Here is a 21,154-nt window from a genome sequence, read left to right on the forward strand (position 1 = left end):
TTGAATAAGGAGTATAAACATACACCATTCTATTGACACCCTATTGGTTTGTAAGCAACCCATCGCACCTGCACATGTCACGTCACACTCCAGCAAGGACACAGCAGACCTATGTAGCCTAGTATGAAGATGTCCATGGCAGAGACTTAAGAGAACCTGAGTGAAATGTCCCAACTAAGCTCAACATTTCCATTCCAATAAAGCTTATTGATAACATGACTCTGAAGTTTGACCATGTTTGCACCATTACAATACTTACAGGCAACTACTCATCATATTGTCCCTCCATGAAACACATGTTAATGCTCAGTAGTGCACATAGATGCTCCTTTAAAATATTTGATATTACTACACTACATTTATTTTCAGTGGGCAGATATGCAACTGTAACAGGTAGCCAAAGGTGCATCCCAACATTTTTCAACATTAACATTTTAATAGAACATTATCGTAATCATGGCTTTTAGAAATATGTTTTTTGGGGAGGTGGGGTAGTGCACTATAGGCCCCTGTGGCGTGGCCTAAGCTTTTGGCCTCTGTGTAAAAGTATAAAAGTAAGAGTAATTAAAGTAGTTTTGAAAATAGGACTTTTACACATTTACTTGAGTAAAAAGTTGATACTTCAACTTCTATAAAAGTCTAAGTCTAAACCCTAGTATCTACACTTCTATCTGAGTAATGACTGTGAATACTTCTGCAGCCTGGTAAATGGCGCTCAACATTTGTTAACTTTGCTATCCTGCTCACCTCTACTTAACAGCTCAGCTAAACAGCCAACACCACATTATCCTTAACTAGCTTCCAAATGAGATCAAATAATAATAAAATTCTATATAGAACCATTATATTTACTATACAACCTTTGAAGAGCACTTATTTGAAGAGTGTGGCAATCTTTCAATAACTGGTTTGGCTAATCAGTGCTTTGTTAAGTTAAATTAGGTGTGCTAGTCTTTCAGAGTCCTGACCACCGCAACACAACAGGCGCGGTGTACTATACAACAGTACACAGCTGTAGTTGTGTTCCAGCTTTAATCGTCTACTGGAATAAACATAAAGAAAGGTGCTGAATATGGTCTATGCTCACAACTGGGTCCTGTGGATTATTAGGATCATGGGTACTTACACTGTCAGCTTATCTCAAAACATGGAAGCAGTTTAATGTGATTGTCAGGGCTCTGGACAGGGATTATCATAACCAATAAGCCTCATATCTGGACACTGAATTCATCAACGATAATGTACAAGGAACTGACTGTGCTTATCAGAACAAAGATTTTACCTTCTAAACACAAGAGCATGACTACAGGGCGGTCATGGAGATATAAATATAACTGAAGACAGATATGGATTAATCAACCTCTTCCTTTGCTTGTGGAGCACCACCAGAACTTTACATGAAGGATGACTGAAGTCAATATGGTGAGGAGATCTTACAGCATTAAATGAGGTCTTCATAAATACATAATACTGCCTTACTGTTGGAGGTTCCAGATATGTTCCACGCAAAGCTCTACCACCAGGTACAGGAAAAAGTGCTTAAGGAACAAGCTTTCTTTTTTTGATGCAGTGTGGTATGGTGGCATGCAATGCAGCAACTGTTCAGTGCTGCTAGTCCTTGCACACAAGGGCTTGTGGTCAGTTTCATTTTATGCTGATATGAATTGGATGATTTAATAAAAGTAATAAATTCATGAGAACTCAATCGATCAGCAAGGAGGGAAAAAAAAAGAAAAACATTTCATGGCCTTTGAGATTTGAGTGTTTTGAAGCTCTAAATGAAAACGTAAGAAGTAAAATGTAAGTATACATTCAAGTATTCAATTTAAAGTAATACAAATTTCTGTAATCAAGTACAATTACTCAAGTATTTTACACCCCTGTTGAATACCCCTTTTACATTACTTCTAATACATTTTCCACTCTAATAGCCAGTCAGAGAGATGGATTTAAGGTTGCAAAATGAACTTATTATGTTCATTAGATGGGGGGGGGGTACTCAGTTTCTAAGTTCTTATTACTATCTGCTATTTTACATGATAATCTAGATCTGACACTTTGTTTTAACCATGGTGTTCAGAGTGCCATCTGGTGTCCTGAAGATTCACCATTAACGGACATCATTGCCCAGTCGTCAGCAGTGAGAACTCAGAAGGTAAATAAAAGAGTTTAGAGTCTGCAGTGTGAGAGCAACTTACAGTAGAACATGAAAACATGACATAACATCTAAAACATTATAAGACCATTAATAAAACACTGTTTTCTTTGTTTTTAAAAAAAGAACCAGCATTGAAGAGGGCATTCAGAACCAGAGTGGGGGGCTAATGTTAATGCTAAGACCCACACTATAGAAACCAAAACCATAGCACCTTCACCCACTGTAAACCAGTTACTTTACATCAGTAGTCGACAAACAGCAACAGATTAATTCAGAGTGTCTACCACTACACATACACAATAAGTGTATGTGATTGCAGTGTTTGAATGGTGAGGGAGGAGAGTCAGACTGGATTATAAGATGTTAAACACACTATAAAACAGTTCTAAGAAAAGTCTCTACTAAACTAAATCAGTCAGTCCAGCATGTCTCAGTATAGCAATAGAAATAATGTGATTTTACTTCAGCATTAATCAGCAGTTCATCTTATCCAAACTGTGTGGCTGTATTATTTATACAAACTCAAAGATTGGATCGAATCAGAATTAGACTCGGAATCAGAATAAAGGTACATTTGTACTGTTGGTTCCTTTGGAAACTGTTTTTCAGACAACGGTTTGATTTCCTGGTCAGACAAGCACTCCACGCAATGTACCTGTACATTACCTTTTGTCATTCCAGATACCTGGATGACACTATACTACACTATACTAAATACAATGCAGCAGAGGCCATCTTCACAATGTACTCCAATAACCCAGCAAAAGGCAGTGGCTAGAAATGGTTGCAACAGTAATCGAAGGGCTAGGAAAAACAACAGGTCTTGGGATCCGTCTGATCGGCTTGGCCCCTGATTGCTCAGTTGGTCTAGTCATAGCCCTGCCCTGTAGTATGATACACCGTACATGATGGTATCTGTGCTGTTCTGATTACTACACTGCACACTCATACAGGGACTAGCATCTGGTACACAGTGTGCACTGTTGCAGTATGCAGTAAACAGTACACAGCATGCTGTTTCCAACACTGAGTTTGAGTCATCCTATAGACACCTCCAATCGACTTCTCCTCGTGATGTGGCACCAGCTTAGGTGTTCTGAGCCAACTTCTCTGAGCTGACCTAAGCCTGTTCTCTTAACCCAGATGCCGGCATTTAATTTGGCATGCTTCCTCTGGTGTTCTTTAGAAGATTAAGCAGGTTTTAAACAGGCTAACTGAGCTGAGGGACAGCTCTGAGCACATAGGAGATCCCACGGAAGGTTCTTTATTGAGGTGCGGACCAAGAGGGAAGCTGGATTTCGACTGGAGCATTGTTTGCTCTTCTTCTGTGTTCAAGCCTCATTGCCCAGGAAATGAATCTCTCCTCCAGTGTCTCACTGACAGCACGCAGAAGAGGACTCATCTCAACACCCAAAATAACCACACAGACAGCCGCCTGACATGTCCCTTTCTCTCTCCTGATCTTTTCCCATCTCTCTCTCGCGCTCTCTCTCTCTCTTCAGTCTTTACATTTAGGTACACTACACAATAAATTCCACAACGATCAAGCAACCATTGCGGTAATGGGTAACCATGAGCTTCCCCTACAGATAAAATACATAAAAAAAAATGTGAGCATCTGCATCAGTGTGTATCCCGTTCACATCAAAAACACACACGCACAGCAGAAGGCTCTCAATATGCTGACACGCAAACTGACTAACACAGCCCCAGCAAATTCCCCACGGCTCATTCTTTCTGTTTGCCCACAGTAGATGAGCGGGCAGAGGAAGATGAGGGTTCCATTCTAATGCGTGAGCCATAATCAAACAAGCAGGGTTCAGGGAGTCGTGCCTCTGCTTTCACTGTGTGTGCATTTACTTGCACTGTGTGCATTTGCTGACAACATTCACGCACGTCGCCCGCTTTAGCTCCAAAAGATGCTGACCAGCAAAAAAAAAAAGGATTCTGGAGGACTGCATGCCCATTGTAATGAGACCCAAGGACCAAACAGTGGCCTAACAGAGGGTCATCAGCATGCTCATAGAGTGCAAACCTCGGACACGCCTGGAGGTAGGTAGACAACATCAATGCTGGAAAAAGGTCACGGATAAGCAGGTCATTTACGTAAAGCCCCCTGTAGTAGTCTATTACGTTTGTATGATGCACCCAAACCCTGATTAGAATCTTCTCTTGGTTCTGGAAGTGCATTAACAGGACTATAACAGGACTAGGACCTCTTGGACAAGACAGAGACAACCACATCCACCCACCATCTGTGTAGGAAACGCACACATACACACTAGTAATCAAACGCACAGAGGGGAGCATGTATAAGCGTAGACTCAGGATTTCACTGTTTGCAGTATTTTTACTGTAGTAATACTCTCAAAAAACAATCAGAAATATACACTTAATCTCCACAAATCCTCTTGTAAATGCTGACAGCCCTGGTTGAAGCATCTTTCTGTCTAAAATGATTAAACATTTACAAACCTGGATTTTACACAAGCTTAAACCCATTCATTTAGACTCCCAGGAGCGTCCACTAGCATCTGTTCAGCTCGTAAGACATAAAAGGAGCATTAGTCAAGATTCAAGACAACTTTAGCACTCAAGAGGCGATGAACACAACAACACCCGAGCCATTTTTTCCCCTTTAGTTCCACCTTTTATCCCCGTCCACGAACACACAGCACACAGAGACTCATCATCTAATCATGCTCACCACAAACTCTTAAAATAAATTCTTTACGGTAAAGAGACAGCATTTAGTCAGAGTGGCGTTAAACTCCCATGTCTGAGGGGATGGTGTTAGCATTTTACCCTGATATGTGGTGCTGCCCACCACGACATTTAGCTTCTCGACAGAGTAAGTATAAACCTATAAACACTTATATTGTAAAGATTAGAAAAAGTGTATTTACTGTCCAATATTTCTTTGTAATGACCCCCCAGGGGCGTAGAATCATTAGCTGCAGTTAGCCAGTATTAATGTTAACTACAGAGTTTCACCCAAAAGCTTTACTTTATTCAGTTCTCTGAGCGAAAGATTGATCTACTCCATCCGTTGAGTAATTCAGTAAGTCTGTCACTGAAATAGTGCATTATATAGATTTACAGTGCTAGTGTTAATTCTAAGACACACGTCATCTCATTTGCATGTAATAAATCTTTTTTAAATGGTAAAAAGAAAAAGTAAAGGTGCAAATATTTGTCACTGTACTACGTACAGCAAAAGGTGTCTTCCGCATTTTACCCATCTGTGGTAGTGAACACACACACACACACACACACACACACACACTAGTGAACTAGGGGCAGTGTGCAAATACCCACCCAGAGCAGCCAACTCCAGTGCCTGGGGAGCAGTAAAAGTGAAGGGCCTTGCTCAAGGGCCCAACAGTGGCAGCTTGCCGAGCCCGGGTATCGAACCCACAACCCTGTCATCAATAGCCCGGAGCTCTAACTGCTGAGCCACCACTGTCCAACCATATTTCATATTTCTTGGCATTAAGTTTTTGGGGCATTGACTGGCTTTCTCAATGTGCATTAGCAATACAGACTGACTGGAGATCAGTGTAAATACAGTCAAGTTTTGGACTCTGGCACTCCCTGTTTTTCAAACAGCAACTAATTTATACATGCTCTGGCCATATCTAAAATAATGATCTTATGTTCTACATATTTTACAGTTCTGAATGAGTAAAAAATGGAGAGAATATACTTGGTGATAACATGCCTTTAAGTGTCAATTTTCCTCACCAAAAAGGATCTGGATGTGGTCACAGATAGGGGTTAGATAATGGTGCCATTATCTAGTATTTTCATTAAATACTGTTTCACAACTGCAGTGTGAGCACCTTAGCCTAGTGGCTCTCTGTATAGAGTAATAGCAGTACAATAACAAACTAGCATACTGTAGCTTTTGTGTTTATCTGAAGTACTTCCATGACAGCTCTTCACATTAAGGTTTGGCATGGTATTTAATAGAAGGGATGGCAGCAGCATCCCTGCCGATAAGAAGCACTGAAACTTTTGTAGTGCTGTCCATTGGTCAGCAATGGTATTTTGTTTTTTTCCCCGGTGGATTGATATCACAGTGTAAAGGACCCTAATGGTTTAACAGACATCTAATGTTGTCTTAGAAGTGGTATGGGCTAATGGTATCCATTAAGCCCATAATTCCCACTAGAAAGCAAAACCTTCAGGCTTTCATCTTAATGGTCCTAATGGTCAGCAGGGATGGGGAATATCACTGCGTACAGGAACTTTAGACTCAAGCTTTGTGCCTTTGCACCAAATATGCCTTTTCCAAATGGTTCTCACATTAAAGTAATTCTTTTCTGAAATGACCTGAAGTATGTATGAAGTATGTATAACATCTACCCCAACTGTGGCCTGCCCAACACTGCAAAGCAGTCTAATAGCAAGCTTATGTAGGTTTCGCAATATTTTATAAATAGCAGCACTTTTGCTGAGCAAAGCATTTCTTAGTAATGGTTTAAAAAAATAGTTCTTCAGTCAGTTTCTCCTTTTTATATTTTTGTTGCCATGCAGGTAAATATGTGAGGTGATTTCAGCCAATGGGAGAGCACCTGTAACACCAGGCAAACCTGCTCATCAGACAGGACCATCATTGTCTAACCAATTAATTTCTTCTATTTGAAGGTAGGGATCTATTGTTTATTGTTTTGTCTGCATGTACATTTTAACCAGTTACATCTGCTGTAAATAAAAGCCTGTTTGGTCTTAAATTGAGTTTGGTTCAGCCTTGCAGTCATACATTGCCCACAAGTGTAAGAATCTAGAATGTCTGTAAATCAACCTTGGGAACAAACCAAAATAGTAAAATCCTGTTCTTGGCTTCAGTAACCCAGTGTAAAGCATGCCATGTTGGTTGGATGTTAAGCTTTGGATGTTAAGAAGGGATAAATAAGGTAACACGTTTAAGTGATGGACACATTTGACCATATGGAAATTTTACATTTTTACATTGATTTGACACATTGAAAAAAAGTCCCATCGTGGTCCTATATTATTTAGAAGAAAACTCAATTTATTAGAAGCTAAAGAACACATCTTAACCAGGGGTGCCAATAATTATGGAGGGCACTGTATATATATATATATATATATATATATATATATATATATTTTTTTTTTTTTAAATTGGCCATTTATAAATATATTATATATATTTCAGTAATATATGAACATATACAAATAAATGTGTGCAACACAAATTTTTAACAATATATAATAAAAACCACTCAAATATTTACTTTACAGTAGAAGATAAAATAACCTTCAGTGGACGTCAATGTAAAAATATTTTTATTCCATGTAATTTTGGAGAATTTCAATTCTCATTCAAAACTCATTCATTTTGGAATTTTGACACTTTGTAAAGAACAACTGCCAGATTCACAAAATGTCAAAAAAGTGAAATGTGGGACAGCAAAGACATATGATACATACATTGAACATATTACATACAAGATATGGACAAAAGTATTGGGACATCTTCACATGACCCCTACAGGAGCTTTTACGACATCCCGTTCTAAATCCATAGGCATTAATACAGAATTGGTCCCCCTTTGCAGCTCTAACAACAGATTTGGAATTGGTTATCAAGTCAGCAGAGCATTGGGGACTTTTATACACTATGCACCTCTGCGAGTTGCTGTGGTTCCTAAACGCTTCCACATTTCAATAATATGACTTAAAGTTGATGGTGAAATTTCTAGGAGGGAATAAATTTCACCAACTGACTTGTTGCAATAGTGGCATCCTACTATTGTACCATGCTGGAATTCAGTAAGCTCTTTAAAGTGACTCATTATTTTACAAATGTGTGTGAAGGCAGACTGCAATGATTAAGATGCATGTATGTACTATAAATAACATTACTTATATATTACAAATATCACATACATGTTCATAATTGTATTTATCTACCAATCAGAAATATATGTATGTTCCATTTGTCATGCTAATATGAAACTTGCATAAATGTATACAATAATATATTTGTACATTTGTTCAATATATACCCAATCCTGTAAGATATAATGTGCATATATGGCCACACATCAGATTTCTGTATGGAAATGTTTGAATGATGTAACAGGAAGCGTTAGGGAAAATAGCAGAGGGTATAACAGTTCAGTTAAATCACTGATAGCAAACAGATTCATTGATTAGTTCCAGAAATAATCATTTGTTACAGCCCTACTCAGAAGGCAGTCTATACACACTCAGAAAGCACACATTCCCAACACTAGAGAGATAAAATAACATTGATGTATCTTGAAGTGCAGATTTTGGAATATTTGGAATAATGCAAGGTTTCATGTTACATTAAAAGCATTTCCTAAATCATGCCGCACACGCTCAAGGCCACACTCCGAGGCCGCACACTGAACAGAGGGCCAAAGCGACCTTACCTTCCTGTAGACGATCATGTTCGGGGAGTCTTCCTCCGGGTCGGCGGTCCCCACTGCCCCCTGCTCCTGAGAGGCCTGCGCCATTGCTCCCTCCTGCTTTCCCTCCACGCACTCCGGCTGCAAGCAGAGGGAAGGACAGAGGAGAGATCAATCACATGGAACGGCTCCCAGAGACTCTCCCAACAATGAACTGCTTTGAAGACAATGAATTAACTGTCTACACCCGTTTGATCCCCGTGAATGCCAACAGATTAACATTTCATAAGCTCAATACAATGTGGCAGAGAGCGAGCAGAGCTTTATTAGTTCATACAGACAAAGACGCTGCAACATCTGATACATTTGGAGACCGAGCGTAGGGAAAGAAAAGAGAAATTAAATTGTAATTAGGAAATTAAGTCTGAACCGTAGCCCAGCTACGAAGAACAGCTTCAGCAGTAGCATTGCTCTGTGAAGGCTCAACTGCCTCAAACACAAGTGGGAGACAGGTCTGTCACAGGCCATGATGGACGAGACGTACGCAGCCTGTGTCACATCATACAACCTTTCATAAAGAGGAATAAGTGAGCATATCAAACAAAAAGGAGAAAAGTGAAAGTCTCGTCAGTTGTAGATGTGGTCTGGAACATATGCTGGTATGCATGCCATTTTTACTTACACATTTTTGTAGTGGTTCCTTGTGGTCCACTTCTGATGTTTGTGTAGCCTTATGTACTTAACATCTCTTCATCTCCAATCAACCTCACTCATTGTTGATGCAATGATGTTAGGACAGCATTACACTTATTACTATTAATTATGCTTATTATTATTGTCAGGTACAAATGTAGTGTATATATTGGCTATGCAGATGTTCATAGGCCTGAAGGAATGGTATGGAGTTGAGGAATGATATGGTAAGCCACACGGGGTAGATGTGGAAAAGAAAGGGGGCCCTGTACGTATGTAATGGTGGGGGCTAAGGAGTGTTCCTTATGGATGAAATGCAAACATTCTGCATATGGGAACAATCCAACAGAATATGACGTGTAGTAGGTTATAAAAACTCAAGGTATTCCTATGTTGGGGAGAGAGATTGAGGGGCACTCAGAATTGGCAGACTCTCTCCACACTGTACTTTTGATTGGAATAAAATATTTCATTGTTACAACTAAAGACGGTGGTTACAGACTCTCCTTTTTAAATAAGAAGTCCATCTCCAGAGGAAGACGAACCGAGACGACACAGCACATCAGCAGCAGATGATCAGAACATGGTATGGTTAAAGCAGATTTTGGAGGAGCCTGTCTTACATAAACTTCAGACTCAGATATTTAGTTTGGTTTGCTCTTGATTGTTGAAGGAAGTGGTTTCACCATGGTAAGACCCAAAGAGCTCTCTGTAGATGCATATCTAGGAGTCTGGGAATGGATTTTAAAAGACCAGAACATCTGAAAAAAATGTACTTTGGACAGACGATTCCAAAGTTGAACACAGTAACAGCACATGTTTGGCACAAACCAAAATCAGCATTTAAGAACTAGAACCCATACCTACTGGTGTGCAGGGTTAGGGCTGCTTTGCTCAGCAGGGTCTGGCAAGCTCACCATTATTAAAAAAGAATACAATGAACTCACATTGGATCAGGCATGACAATGACCCAAAACATTGCAGTAAATCCACCAATGGTGGAGGTGAATGTGTAGGAAAGACTTTTCCCCAGTCAATTTCAGCAAATCCTAATGCACCAGTTTCTCCCCACTCTTTGTTGCAAAAGATTTCTAGTTGTGAGATGACCTAGAGCCATCTCGCACAACTTGTTTAAAGTCTATCCACAAATTCTCTATGAGGTTTAGGCCAGATGACAATGGGGTCCATTCCAAAAGCTTCAGTTTGTGTCTCTTCAGGTAGTCCACTGTGGTTTTGAGGTTTGTTTTGGATCATTATGCTGTTGTAGAAGCCATCTTTATTTCCACACTCAGCCTTTTCACAGATGATTTGAAGTTGCATCCAGGGTTTGCGGGTAATTCATTATTTCCTTCACTTGTGCAATATTGACATTGTCACAAGCAGCAACAACAACCCTAAAGCATGAAAGATTTACCCCCATGCTTCACAGATGGCAAGGTGGATCACCACAGGATCTACAGGTAGCTTGCCACAGTATATATATATATATACACACTGCTCTACCGCTCACCTTTACCAGTGAATAGTGAGTAAATAAACAGAGCACTGTAATTTAAATAGATAAAGATCTAAGAAAGAGTCTCCTATTGTACCTGTTCACATTGTAGTTACAGCTTTCTATGTGTTCGTCATAGTCAAGCTGTTTCTTTAAGAGGAACAGCTGTTTCAAATTGGAACAGAGAGAGAGTGAGAGAGTGTGAGAGAGATAGAGAAAGAGAGAGTCACATAGAGAACCGCTGATTGTAGCGACACTTTAACTCCCAGATCAGACTCTTCCCCCCACTGGGGTCCTGAGCATCTGCTGTCTGCTCGAGAGTCTGTGTGTGTGTGTGTGCGTGTGTGTGTCATCACCTACTTGACACGACAGTAAATCAGCTATCCCTGTGCTTCACTGCTGCTGCATATAGTCTCCATCCAACACAGGGTATTGACTTTCTGATTTGCATTGCACACGTCGCTTCTGCTCAGGCTAATTACACACACATCGGACGTGCTCAACTTTAAGATGAAACCCAAATGAAAAGGAAGGTAATGCAATCAGTGAGGTGTGAAAGCTCGACTAGAGCCTGATGCCGGAGATCACCTACGGAGACGTGCAGTTATTGAGGGGGAGAGGAAGAGCAGCTGTGCTCACAGCCCTATCCCCACAGGAGGGCTGCTCTCAATTCACAACTCACCAATTCAGAACCCCAGAACCAACACACCACTGCAGCCAGACTACAGCCTGTCACTCTACACACACACACACACACACAGGTAGAGAGAGAGAGAGAGAGAGAGAGAGAGAGAGAGAGAGAGAGAGAGGAGACGGACAAGACAGCAAGACAGAGAAAGTGATAGAGGGAGAGAGGGATGAGGATGGTAAAGAAGGAGAGACAAAGAGACAGGTGGGGGGATGAAAGAATGAAAAAAGGGGGAACTGGGAGTGGGCGGCAGAGTGATGGATATATATATATATATATATATATATATATATATATATATATATATAGAGAGAGAGAGAGAGAGAGAGAAACACTAAAAATCAATAAAGATCTGGCAAAAAGTGCTCATCAGCAGCATGAGCAGATCATTTTTTTTTACTATAACTTTACTGTAGCAATATACACGACCCCCTCCCCTCCTCCCCTCCTCCATATCACTGTGATTTCCCGCACGCTCGGCTCGCTCGGCTCCGCTGGAAGCGTTCATTACCTTAGCAACAAAGTCCTGCCTTCGTCCACTCCTCCACTTCTCCTCCACGCCGGGGCTTCAGCGCCTTAGCAACCGGCTAACAGCAGCTGCATGCTCGGACTGGAGGTCGAGGGCGGAACAGGAGGACAGGAGCAGAGCTTCAGCTGATGAAGAGCAGGCGGGAGGATGAGAGGAGAGCAGCAGCACTCTTCCTTCCTCCGTCTCTCCCTCTCTCTCTCTCTCCCTCTCTCTCTCTCTCTCTCTCTCTCTCTCCCTCTCTCTCTCTCTCTCTCTGGATGTTTAGCGTGGGTGGTCACTGCGCTCTGCGGAGTGGTCAGGTACAGTGTGAAGATCCTGGCATGTGAGCAGCTGGGCGCATGTGAGAGTGAGAGTATATGAGAGAGAGAGAGAGAGGGAGAGAGAGAGGGAGAGTTGGGGTGGAGCCTCCCTCACTGTATTTATCCAGCAAGCAATTTGGAAACATATTTATTATTAGACAGAGAGAAAGAGGACAAAAAGAGAGGGAGGACAGCCTTTTCCTCTGTCCTCCGACCTTCTTAATGCACGGTGTTACAGCATTTCAGGCTTTTCTTTTGCAAATATTTAATCATAATCTGAGCACAGTACAGTGCATTAGCTAAGTGCATTAAATTAAGCACTGCAAGCAGTGGGTTACATTCAGAGATACAGCAAAAAAAAGCAGCTCAGGCAAAATCTGATGCACAAATTTAAGGTGATAGGTGGTCGATATGGGAAAAACTGTTAAATCACCATATTATGCGACGTACTGTACATCACGACATTGTGACACACATTGTGACAAAATGCACTGGTGGTTAACTCGATCTGCTGCACTACATCCAGTTAAACAGGACGAAACACTTCAGTGTGCTGACAATTATCCATCATATGACCTAAACAGTTTAGCACAATAAGCCACATTACCAATAACAGTGTGTTGCCTGCCTATATTTGATCATTTTTATTTAGATTTTTATTATCTCTATTTCACAAATAACTTTACTAGATTACATTAGATCAAATTAGATTAACTTGTCTTCTAAACGTGTCTTCATGACTATACCACACGTGCCATTAAAAAAAAGCCACGTTTGCATTAACAGCAACCTGTGGTACAGTAACCGCTGTGCAGTAACATGTAGCTGTGCTGTGTGTGATGTATGATTATATCACTATTAGCAGATTGCAGTGGGAATCTGTGCTAAAACATGTTATTAATAATATATTTTACTGCAAACCTCAAAAAAAAAAAACATTTCCTTTTTCTATACACTTAAAAATGCTTACATATCAGCATCAACAGAGTTCTACATGAAAAAATCTCCTCATATCTCCTCACACATCCTCATATCCAGTGTCTTCTTTATATACTAGTAACTATATACTACTAATACTATTAAATATATAATATTACAATAATGGCACCCATTTTTCATAGCCTTTTAAAATGAGGATCTACCGATTTGCTGGCATATATAGTCTGAATAGCTATAGTCTTAAACTGAACTAGAGCTAGGTAATTATTTACCTTAAAATTACAGCTTACTGCACTCTGTAACTCTGGTGAAGCGGGTAGGACAAAAACTGCACTCGCAAAAACTGCATAACGTAATGTGTGTAAACATGTAAATATTGTTGCTGTGTAAACATATGCCGCATTATATTTGTGTATAACCCATAATTCTACTCTACTGTGTCAGACAATATGCTTCTTTCACTTTCAATGACTTCTGTATCGCTCAGAAATGCATATAAGCATGTCCTTCTTGATGGATGTCTCAAAGTGCAAGTACCACTTTCTGACTCTAGGGGGAGCCCAGAAATGCATATTCTCATGTAATACTGCTTTAAAGTATTTTTTTGCTGCTGCGCTCCCCCTACAGTTGAGCAGTGTAATGAACTTTTACTCCACTGTAGTAAATACAATTCATGCTTTAAGCTCCCCTTTATGGACAGCCGTATATGTGAATTTGCTGACAAGTGGCCATAATAGAACCACGCTGATCATGCTGTCAAGGAAGAGTGATTTTACAGGATTTTACACAAATATGTTTGAGTATATATATATAAGTTCTGCAGTTCACAATCAGCACCGGTGGAATGAGTTTCCAGTACTGCATGCTTCACATGATCACAAGTACAAAATCTACATCAAACAAAAAGGCACACAGGCACTGGCTCTTGTTTTAATTTAGAAGACAATTCGATTTCCTTTTGGTTGAGAAGCAAATATCAGATATATGCTCGTCAGATAAATGCATGTCAGACAATAGAGGTCCTCTGCAGAGAAAGCAACCAGACTTGCACTTGAAAGTAAACTTGTGGGCTACATTCATTCAATATAGTGTAAACACAATATCAGGTGGGTCCAAAGCTTCATTCACATTGTGGTGAACATTTGCACGCTGACCTAAACATTGTACAGAGTTAACTACTGTTCCAGCTGTGTGTGACAGTACATTAGCATGTACTACATTTAAGTGCATTTAATGAAAGCCCAAATACAGTGGAGTTCATACAGGGTTACCACAGCATATAACAGATAGCGATACAGATTACACAGTCATACACAGTCACATGGGTATTTTTTTTATTTATTTTTTTTTTGATTGCACTGGAACGCCACACAAAAATGAGAGAAAAGTCAAATCTGACCACTCCACACTGAACACCAGAAATGGACTGGACCTCAACTTCATTTCTGGTAGCGTACCCTCAAATCAATCACTTTCTGTAACCATGAATGAGTTTCTTACCCATCTCTGCTGGAATTTTGGACCACTCTTCTTTTGCCAACTGCTCCATGTCTTTCAGATTGTCTTCTCCTGCTGTTTTTCTCTTCCGTCCACGTCCAGGGTGATTAGCTACAATGCCATTGGCTGTAAACATCCTAATGACGTTGTGTACAGTGCACAGAGGAACATTAGGCCTTGAGATTGTCCCCAAGCTTCCACAGTTGTGGCAATCGCATCTTAGAAAAAAGACCAAGAGTCAGCGTTTCTCCATGTAAACTGGTTGAACTGGTGCGATTTCTATATTGCCAGCCTTTTACTTGCCACAAATACAAATGAAAGACTCATCACATTATCCATTATCTCATCCAATTAGTGCTTACATTTTAGGAAAGATGCCAGTAATCCAGTCTATTTCTGTAGTTCTGTGTGGAATAAGACCAGAATGGACTTTGTCTGTTTTGTGTTTCCATGAAAACAAATGAGGAAAAAAAACTGTGAATACCAAAACATTTGTAAATGCAACATTTCTGGGAGAACTGATGCATTTTCCTTATGTGCAGATGTGCCAATGTTTTTGACTATGACTGTACGAAAAGCTGGCATTAGATATTTCATCCTTAGCGCAAGCTCAGAAGCCAGCTTACCCACCAAAACATGCACTGTATGCTGATCTGCTGATTGGTCCTGGTATAGTAAGAAAAATGATGAGGAGCAGAAGGCTTATTGCACTGGTGCAAGCTATTACTACAAATGACCAAGCCAAACAAGCCTCAGGAAAAGAAAGCTTTCACAAACCCCAACAATAAACAGCACAGATTTTGAAGCAACATCTTGTGTCATTGCACATTTGGGAATGAAGTCAGCAAGCAGAACCACAACTCTACATTAATCCCGTAACCCCTTAACACACACTCTTAACTGCGTAACGTACATAAACCCGCACAGGATCAGAGGGAATTAGATATACATGGGGTTCTGGGCTGATTTTCTCTTTCACAGGAGCTTCTCTGTGATTTTATAGCCATCCAGACGCAAGTATTATTACCAAGAAGACATGAATGAACTAATATAAGTTTTATGTTGCTTACTGAATCTTTCATAATGATTACTAAGAAATAAACCACACTTCCAGGTGGTGCTGATAAAATTTTACATAACAATATTTTCCAAATAGACAACCGTATCGGATGATGTGTATTAAAGAAGCTAATACATTAATATGTAACAATAACGCCAAGGACCCCATTTTTCCTAATATCTGCTACTTATATCCTATAAGCTTGTCTAACAAATCAGAAATGTCTTGTGTTGATTAAAAGGTTTTTAGTTTTCAATGTTAAAGTGACATCAAAGAGACTTCATAGAATATTATAGACAATAACCAACAAAACAACAACATTTTATTAAGGAAATTTATTTAATTTAAAAATAAAGCAATTAGTCACATAGATCCAAGCGTTACTGCACATTTACCTGTTATAAAACCCAGTAACGCACAGCATGCGTGGCTTTTTGCTTTTATAAAATGTCCACAACATAAAATATGACAATAAATGGCACAAACTAAACTAAATTAATTCATAACTTCTTATATCTATTATATAATAATATATTAAAGTTATAAATAAATGTTCAACTATTTGAAAATCAAAAACTGCTTTGGTTTCAAGTGTCTTACAATGGCGAGGGGGGATTTTGACCCAGTGTCAGTGATATTTGTAGGCTTTTAAGTGGGAACTGTGTGTTTCAGGTCCAGCCACAGCATTTTAATAGGGACTTTGACTACACCACTATATCAGTCTAGATTTCTTATTTTTTTAATCCATGGCAAAATATATTTCAGCAACGTCAAGCAAAAAAAACGTATTTCCAAAATGTCAACTTTAAAATTAAAATAGCATTTCTATTGGTCTATTCATCATGAAATTGTGATACGATGTCAAGAACAGTCAAAAAATGTCACAAAGCATCGATTTGCTTGTGTGCTTTTGGACCTAAATGACCCAACTGCGCTTCAGCTTCAGCTCAGACAGATGAGCTGACATTAGGACGTAACGTCATTAAATGTTTAAAATCAGCACAAATTCAGAATTCCGATGGAGGAAATCACCTTCATAGTACGTCAGGCCTTAAAATACTGGCATCCAACTGGGGCATATGTTTAACAAAGAGCCACATGAGATTCAGCCATGTGTTCCACAAATCCCTCATGAATATATAGGCCATTTGGGTGCATTTCATCATTCAAACTGAATGCAGACTGCAGAGAGCGGACTTCAGATGTAGCCCGAGTCTAATACTACTTAAGACTGATATAAACAAAACATGAAGCTGGTAAGAAATTCATGTAACACTGGAATTTCTTTACTTTTTATATTGCAGTTTTACAACAAGCAGCCGATCACTGTAGTTTTAGTTCTTTTGCTGGTATGTTCTCTCCATTCTGACATACATTTACATTTACATACATATACAGCTAATTATCAGCTTGTTTCTCTGGTTGTACTATTTATAGGCATGTTACAATAAATGTATGTGTTACAAGAAATTAACATTTGCATTGTATTTCAAAAACCATGGACAATATTTCCCCCAAATTCCAAATAATAATATTTGCTATTTAGGGCATTTATTTATTTACAGAAAGGACAACTGCTCAAAAACAACTGCTCAAGTAATACAAATACATTACTATAATAATTATAATGCAAAGAAATCATTAATCAGATTTAAACAACACAGTACTAATATTTGAACTCTTGAACCCTTAACGGTCAATCACAGCTTTCCTGTCTTGGCAGGCTTGGCAGTCTTTCACATTGCTGTTGGTTGACTTTATGCCATTCATAGTCAAACCAGCAAATACAGGTAACTCAGCTTTGTTTGGTAAAATGCCTGGAAATAAGACAAGACAAGACAAGCATATTTACCATTTGTGTTAGACACATGCTTTTGTTTTTATCCCATCCATGCAGTGAACACACACATACACACCACTGAAACACACACAGTGGAAATGTCCCAGTATTGATGCTACATTTCATTGTCATATCCCTCACCTATATTATTACAGCACATGGGAAAAGACCACAAAAACAAACAAACAATCTAGCTTTTCCATATCTCTCACATCCAGCTTACAATGCAGTCATTACACACATTTAAACAATGTTATCATAGACATAATCCTCAATATAGATCAATAGTGGTAGCTATGGCCTAAAATTCATAGAAGCGGGCTTGGGACCAGGTGCGACATATGTGACACTGATACATTTGGTACTGATTCTCTTTCTCAGCTGTGAGAATTGCAACCAATAATCCTGCAGTTTAAGGATGATAACATCTCTCACAACCAAATGTTAAAGGCAGCCTGATCTCTCTCTCTCTCTCTCAATTAGCTGCGAGAGGGCTAGTAGCACCACTATGCTCATGCACACCCACAGTGAGGCCTCATGGTGTCTGGGCATTAAGAGCATTTTTTTTTTCTTCCTCTCCTCAACTCTAGATGAAAGGAAATGATGCAAGAAGAAGGGATGCAGAGAAAGAGAGAGGGCTGTGGAGAGTTGTGGAGGAGAAACCACATCTGTGCTGCCCCCCAGCAGTCCAGCCCAGTCTGATGTGACTCATAAATGCAAACGTGGCTGTAAAGCATCAGAGGGCCAGGTAATCGAGCTCTGAGTGCAGAGACTGAAGGGCCAAGCCAGTCTGAGTGTGAGTGTGTAGATAAGGGCTGCTAAGTAAGTATCTCAGATAAGGTCAACTATACTTGCCCGTGTAATTCATGTATTCATCACAACAATAACCCCTTACACAACACACCTTCACACAAAAAAACTTGTATGTCCAAAACAACATCTTTACAGAAAGAGGAACAACTTTCTTAATCTTCCCAAGTCAAAATAATAAGACTTTATTCCAAGTCCTTTGGAAGTCCTATACATTTCTGACACACTGTAAAGACCTGCCAGATTCTAATTATGTGGAAAAGTGAAAAACTGCAAGAATGGAGATACTATCTGTCCATCTTTCAGGCTAAATGTAAAGTAATACACAGGTAAAAACAACGCTGTTCTACACTAGATATAACCTGGCTTGTATTTTATGCATTAAGATGGTTCTCTGGGTCATCATGGTTCTGTATGAAACCGCTACCTCTACAATGAAATCTAAACAATAACAATAAGATTTGAAGCTATCAAACACAGAATGATCATTCCTGCAGCCTGTGTTTATGAGAGCTCACTGAAGCTAGACACACTATGTCTATATAACGCCTGGGGGTCCTTGAGAACTAGACTGGAAAACACTGCCCTTGACCTAGAGGAGCAAACTTACTTCACATCTCACACACCAGCTGCTCAGCTCTGATAATACCATGGCATGGTATTATGAGAGCACATATGCTTGTTTCTTCATTTGGTCTATTGGGGTGATTGCTTTTGCTGAAGTTGGGGTATGTACTTACGTTACTCACACTGTAAACTGGTGTTGGTTAGAGGAGCTCAAAGTCATTGAGGTAATCGGTTTCTCTGAGACTGAGGAGTTCAAATCAAGCGGTAGAGGTTTGCAGAGCAGAGTTAGTATGATGTTGCTGATGTGCATTTTAATTGCTTAGTACTTCAATTACGGAGGCAGGCCATGCAATTCCATTTTCGTTAATGGAATAATATCATAATATTTATTCCTAAAACTCAGTGCAATCAAGTCAGTCATTCAACCTTTAAAACTCAATTATAGAAATATTTCAAATCATGGAAACTGTTTACCACAGAAGACACGCTATGAATAGAAATACAGCTGCTGACTCAACATTTTCATTAACTTCTGCATTTTTCTACAAACAGCTGGTTACAGTGCTATATGAATATTCACATCAAATAACACTACTTAACCACAACACTGGCTTCAAGACCATCGGACTCCATTTGTTGAACCAGTGGAATGCTCTGAATGGCAGAAGCTATTCAAAGACCACAGTTAACGGTTTCTCTTTATATTGGTGCTACAGGCTGACCTGGTAGCCTGGTAGCCTGTAAACCTGTTTAAAGTATTAAAAGATCCTTGAGGAACATTTGGAGGTTCTTCAGTTTGAAACTGTGGAGGAACCTTAATGGAGGTTCCTCAAATGAAGGTTCCTTAATGAAGGTTCCTCAAAGCTAAATGTATGGTCTGGGTAAACTCAAGAAATGCTTGTGCTGAAAATCTCAGACCAGCAGTTCTAGAAACACACAAAATCACAGAGATCACATTCCCCGCCACCCCCCAATTTTGCTGGTTGATGTGAACATGGCTTGTATTTGCATGTTTTTTTACATTGCACTGCTGCCACATGATTGCCTGATTAGATAATTGCATGAATAAGTAAAGGTACAGGTCTTCCTAATGAAGTGCTCAGTGATTGTATTTTTCTTCACTCAGTCTGAAGGAAATGAAAGAATTTCAACTTTCGATTCTACTGAGCAAAAGGCTTTGGAAGGCAACATCTGCTCAGAAGAAGCAGCAGCGGTAAGCGCTTTACATTACCTAATGCAGGCGACAAAGAGATCAGGCTGTTTTTAGAGCCTGATCCACTCCACATCCACCGCTTTGGGGAGAAGTGCTTTGTTATCAACACTTGCTCAAGAAGCAAATACTCAGGAGAGTGGTTCTGAGAGAAGAGCATCCATAAGAGGCCTATTTATCAACTACAGAAAGCATTTCTTATCGCACACTGTAGGCAGTGCTGTCTTAGAGCTCTACAGCATGTGCTCACATACCTTTCTCCTCCTCTTTTTTTATTCTGGTCATCCACTCCACCAGGCGAAAACAGGTATACTGTAATGCCTCACTGTAGTCAGTTAGTCCTGGATCACAAAACGCCACTCCAACTCATCCCATAGGTATTAGATGGAGACCAGTGCTGGGGGCTTTTTTTATATTCTTCTAACTGACGCTAGGCAACTCTATTGGCAGTGCTTTTTGGCTGGATACTTTTGGACATATAGTACAGTCTATGACATTTTACCCACCCCACCCCCCTTAAACTCATGTTGTTGCTTTTTCCCCCTAAACTAAATAAATAAAACTCCAACACAGCATGAGCGTTTCATCCCGCTTTTTATCTGTAGCATCTGTTCATTCATCAAACAAACACACTGATATTTGAAGCTGCTGCACAAGCTGGTTTGCCACATATTCGGTTAGAAAACTGTTGGACCCAGCCCAAGCAGGACTTGGATACTGTGGGGGGAAAAAACAAGGATCCAGACAAAGTGAAATGGAGGGATCCAAGGCTGCTTTTTTTTTTCAGGACAGAAAATGAGATCTCATCTGGTAACACTGAGGACACATTTTAGCGAAACGTGTAAATGGAATCTGATGTATATCCAGATAAGATCCAGACATACAGCGTAAAATGTAAACAAGCTCAGGTTACAAGGAACCTGTAAAAACATGTAGGCTCATAAAAGTGACCTGGACAGCAG

At 39.8% G+C, this 21,154-nt stretch overlaps 1 protein-coding gene across 1 annotated transcript in view; it reads right to left on the bottom strand.

Moving 5' to 3' along the window:
* The window catches only part of rgs6 (regulator of G protein signaling 6), a 97,565-nt gene extending 85,277 nt beyond the window's left edge, over positions 1 to 12,288 (bottom strand). The window contains exons 1-2 of the mRNA XM_072685345.1: positions 11,953 to 12,288; positions 8,590 to 8,706 (exon numbers count right to left, since the gene is read on the bottom strand). Coding sequence (XP_072541446.1) covers positions 8,590 to 8,673 — 84 coding nt within the window. The 5' untranslated portion in view covers positions 8,674 to 8,706; positions 11,953 to 12,288. The remainder of the gene's footprint in view (positions 1 to 8,589; positions 8,707 to 11,952) is intronic.
* Positions 12,289 to 21,154: the final 8,866 nt, after the last annotated feature.

This window comes from Salminus brasiliensis, chromosome 1, assembly GCF_030463535.1.
Source record: "Salminus brasiliensis chromosome 1, fSalBra1.hap2, whole genome shotgun sequence".
NCBI lineage: Eukaryota > Metazoa > Chordata > Actinopteri > Characiformes > Bryconidae > Salminus > Salminus brasiliensis.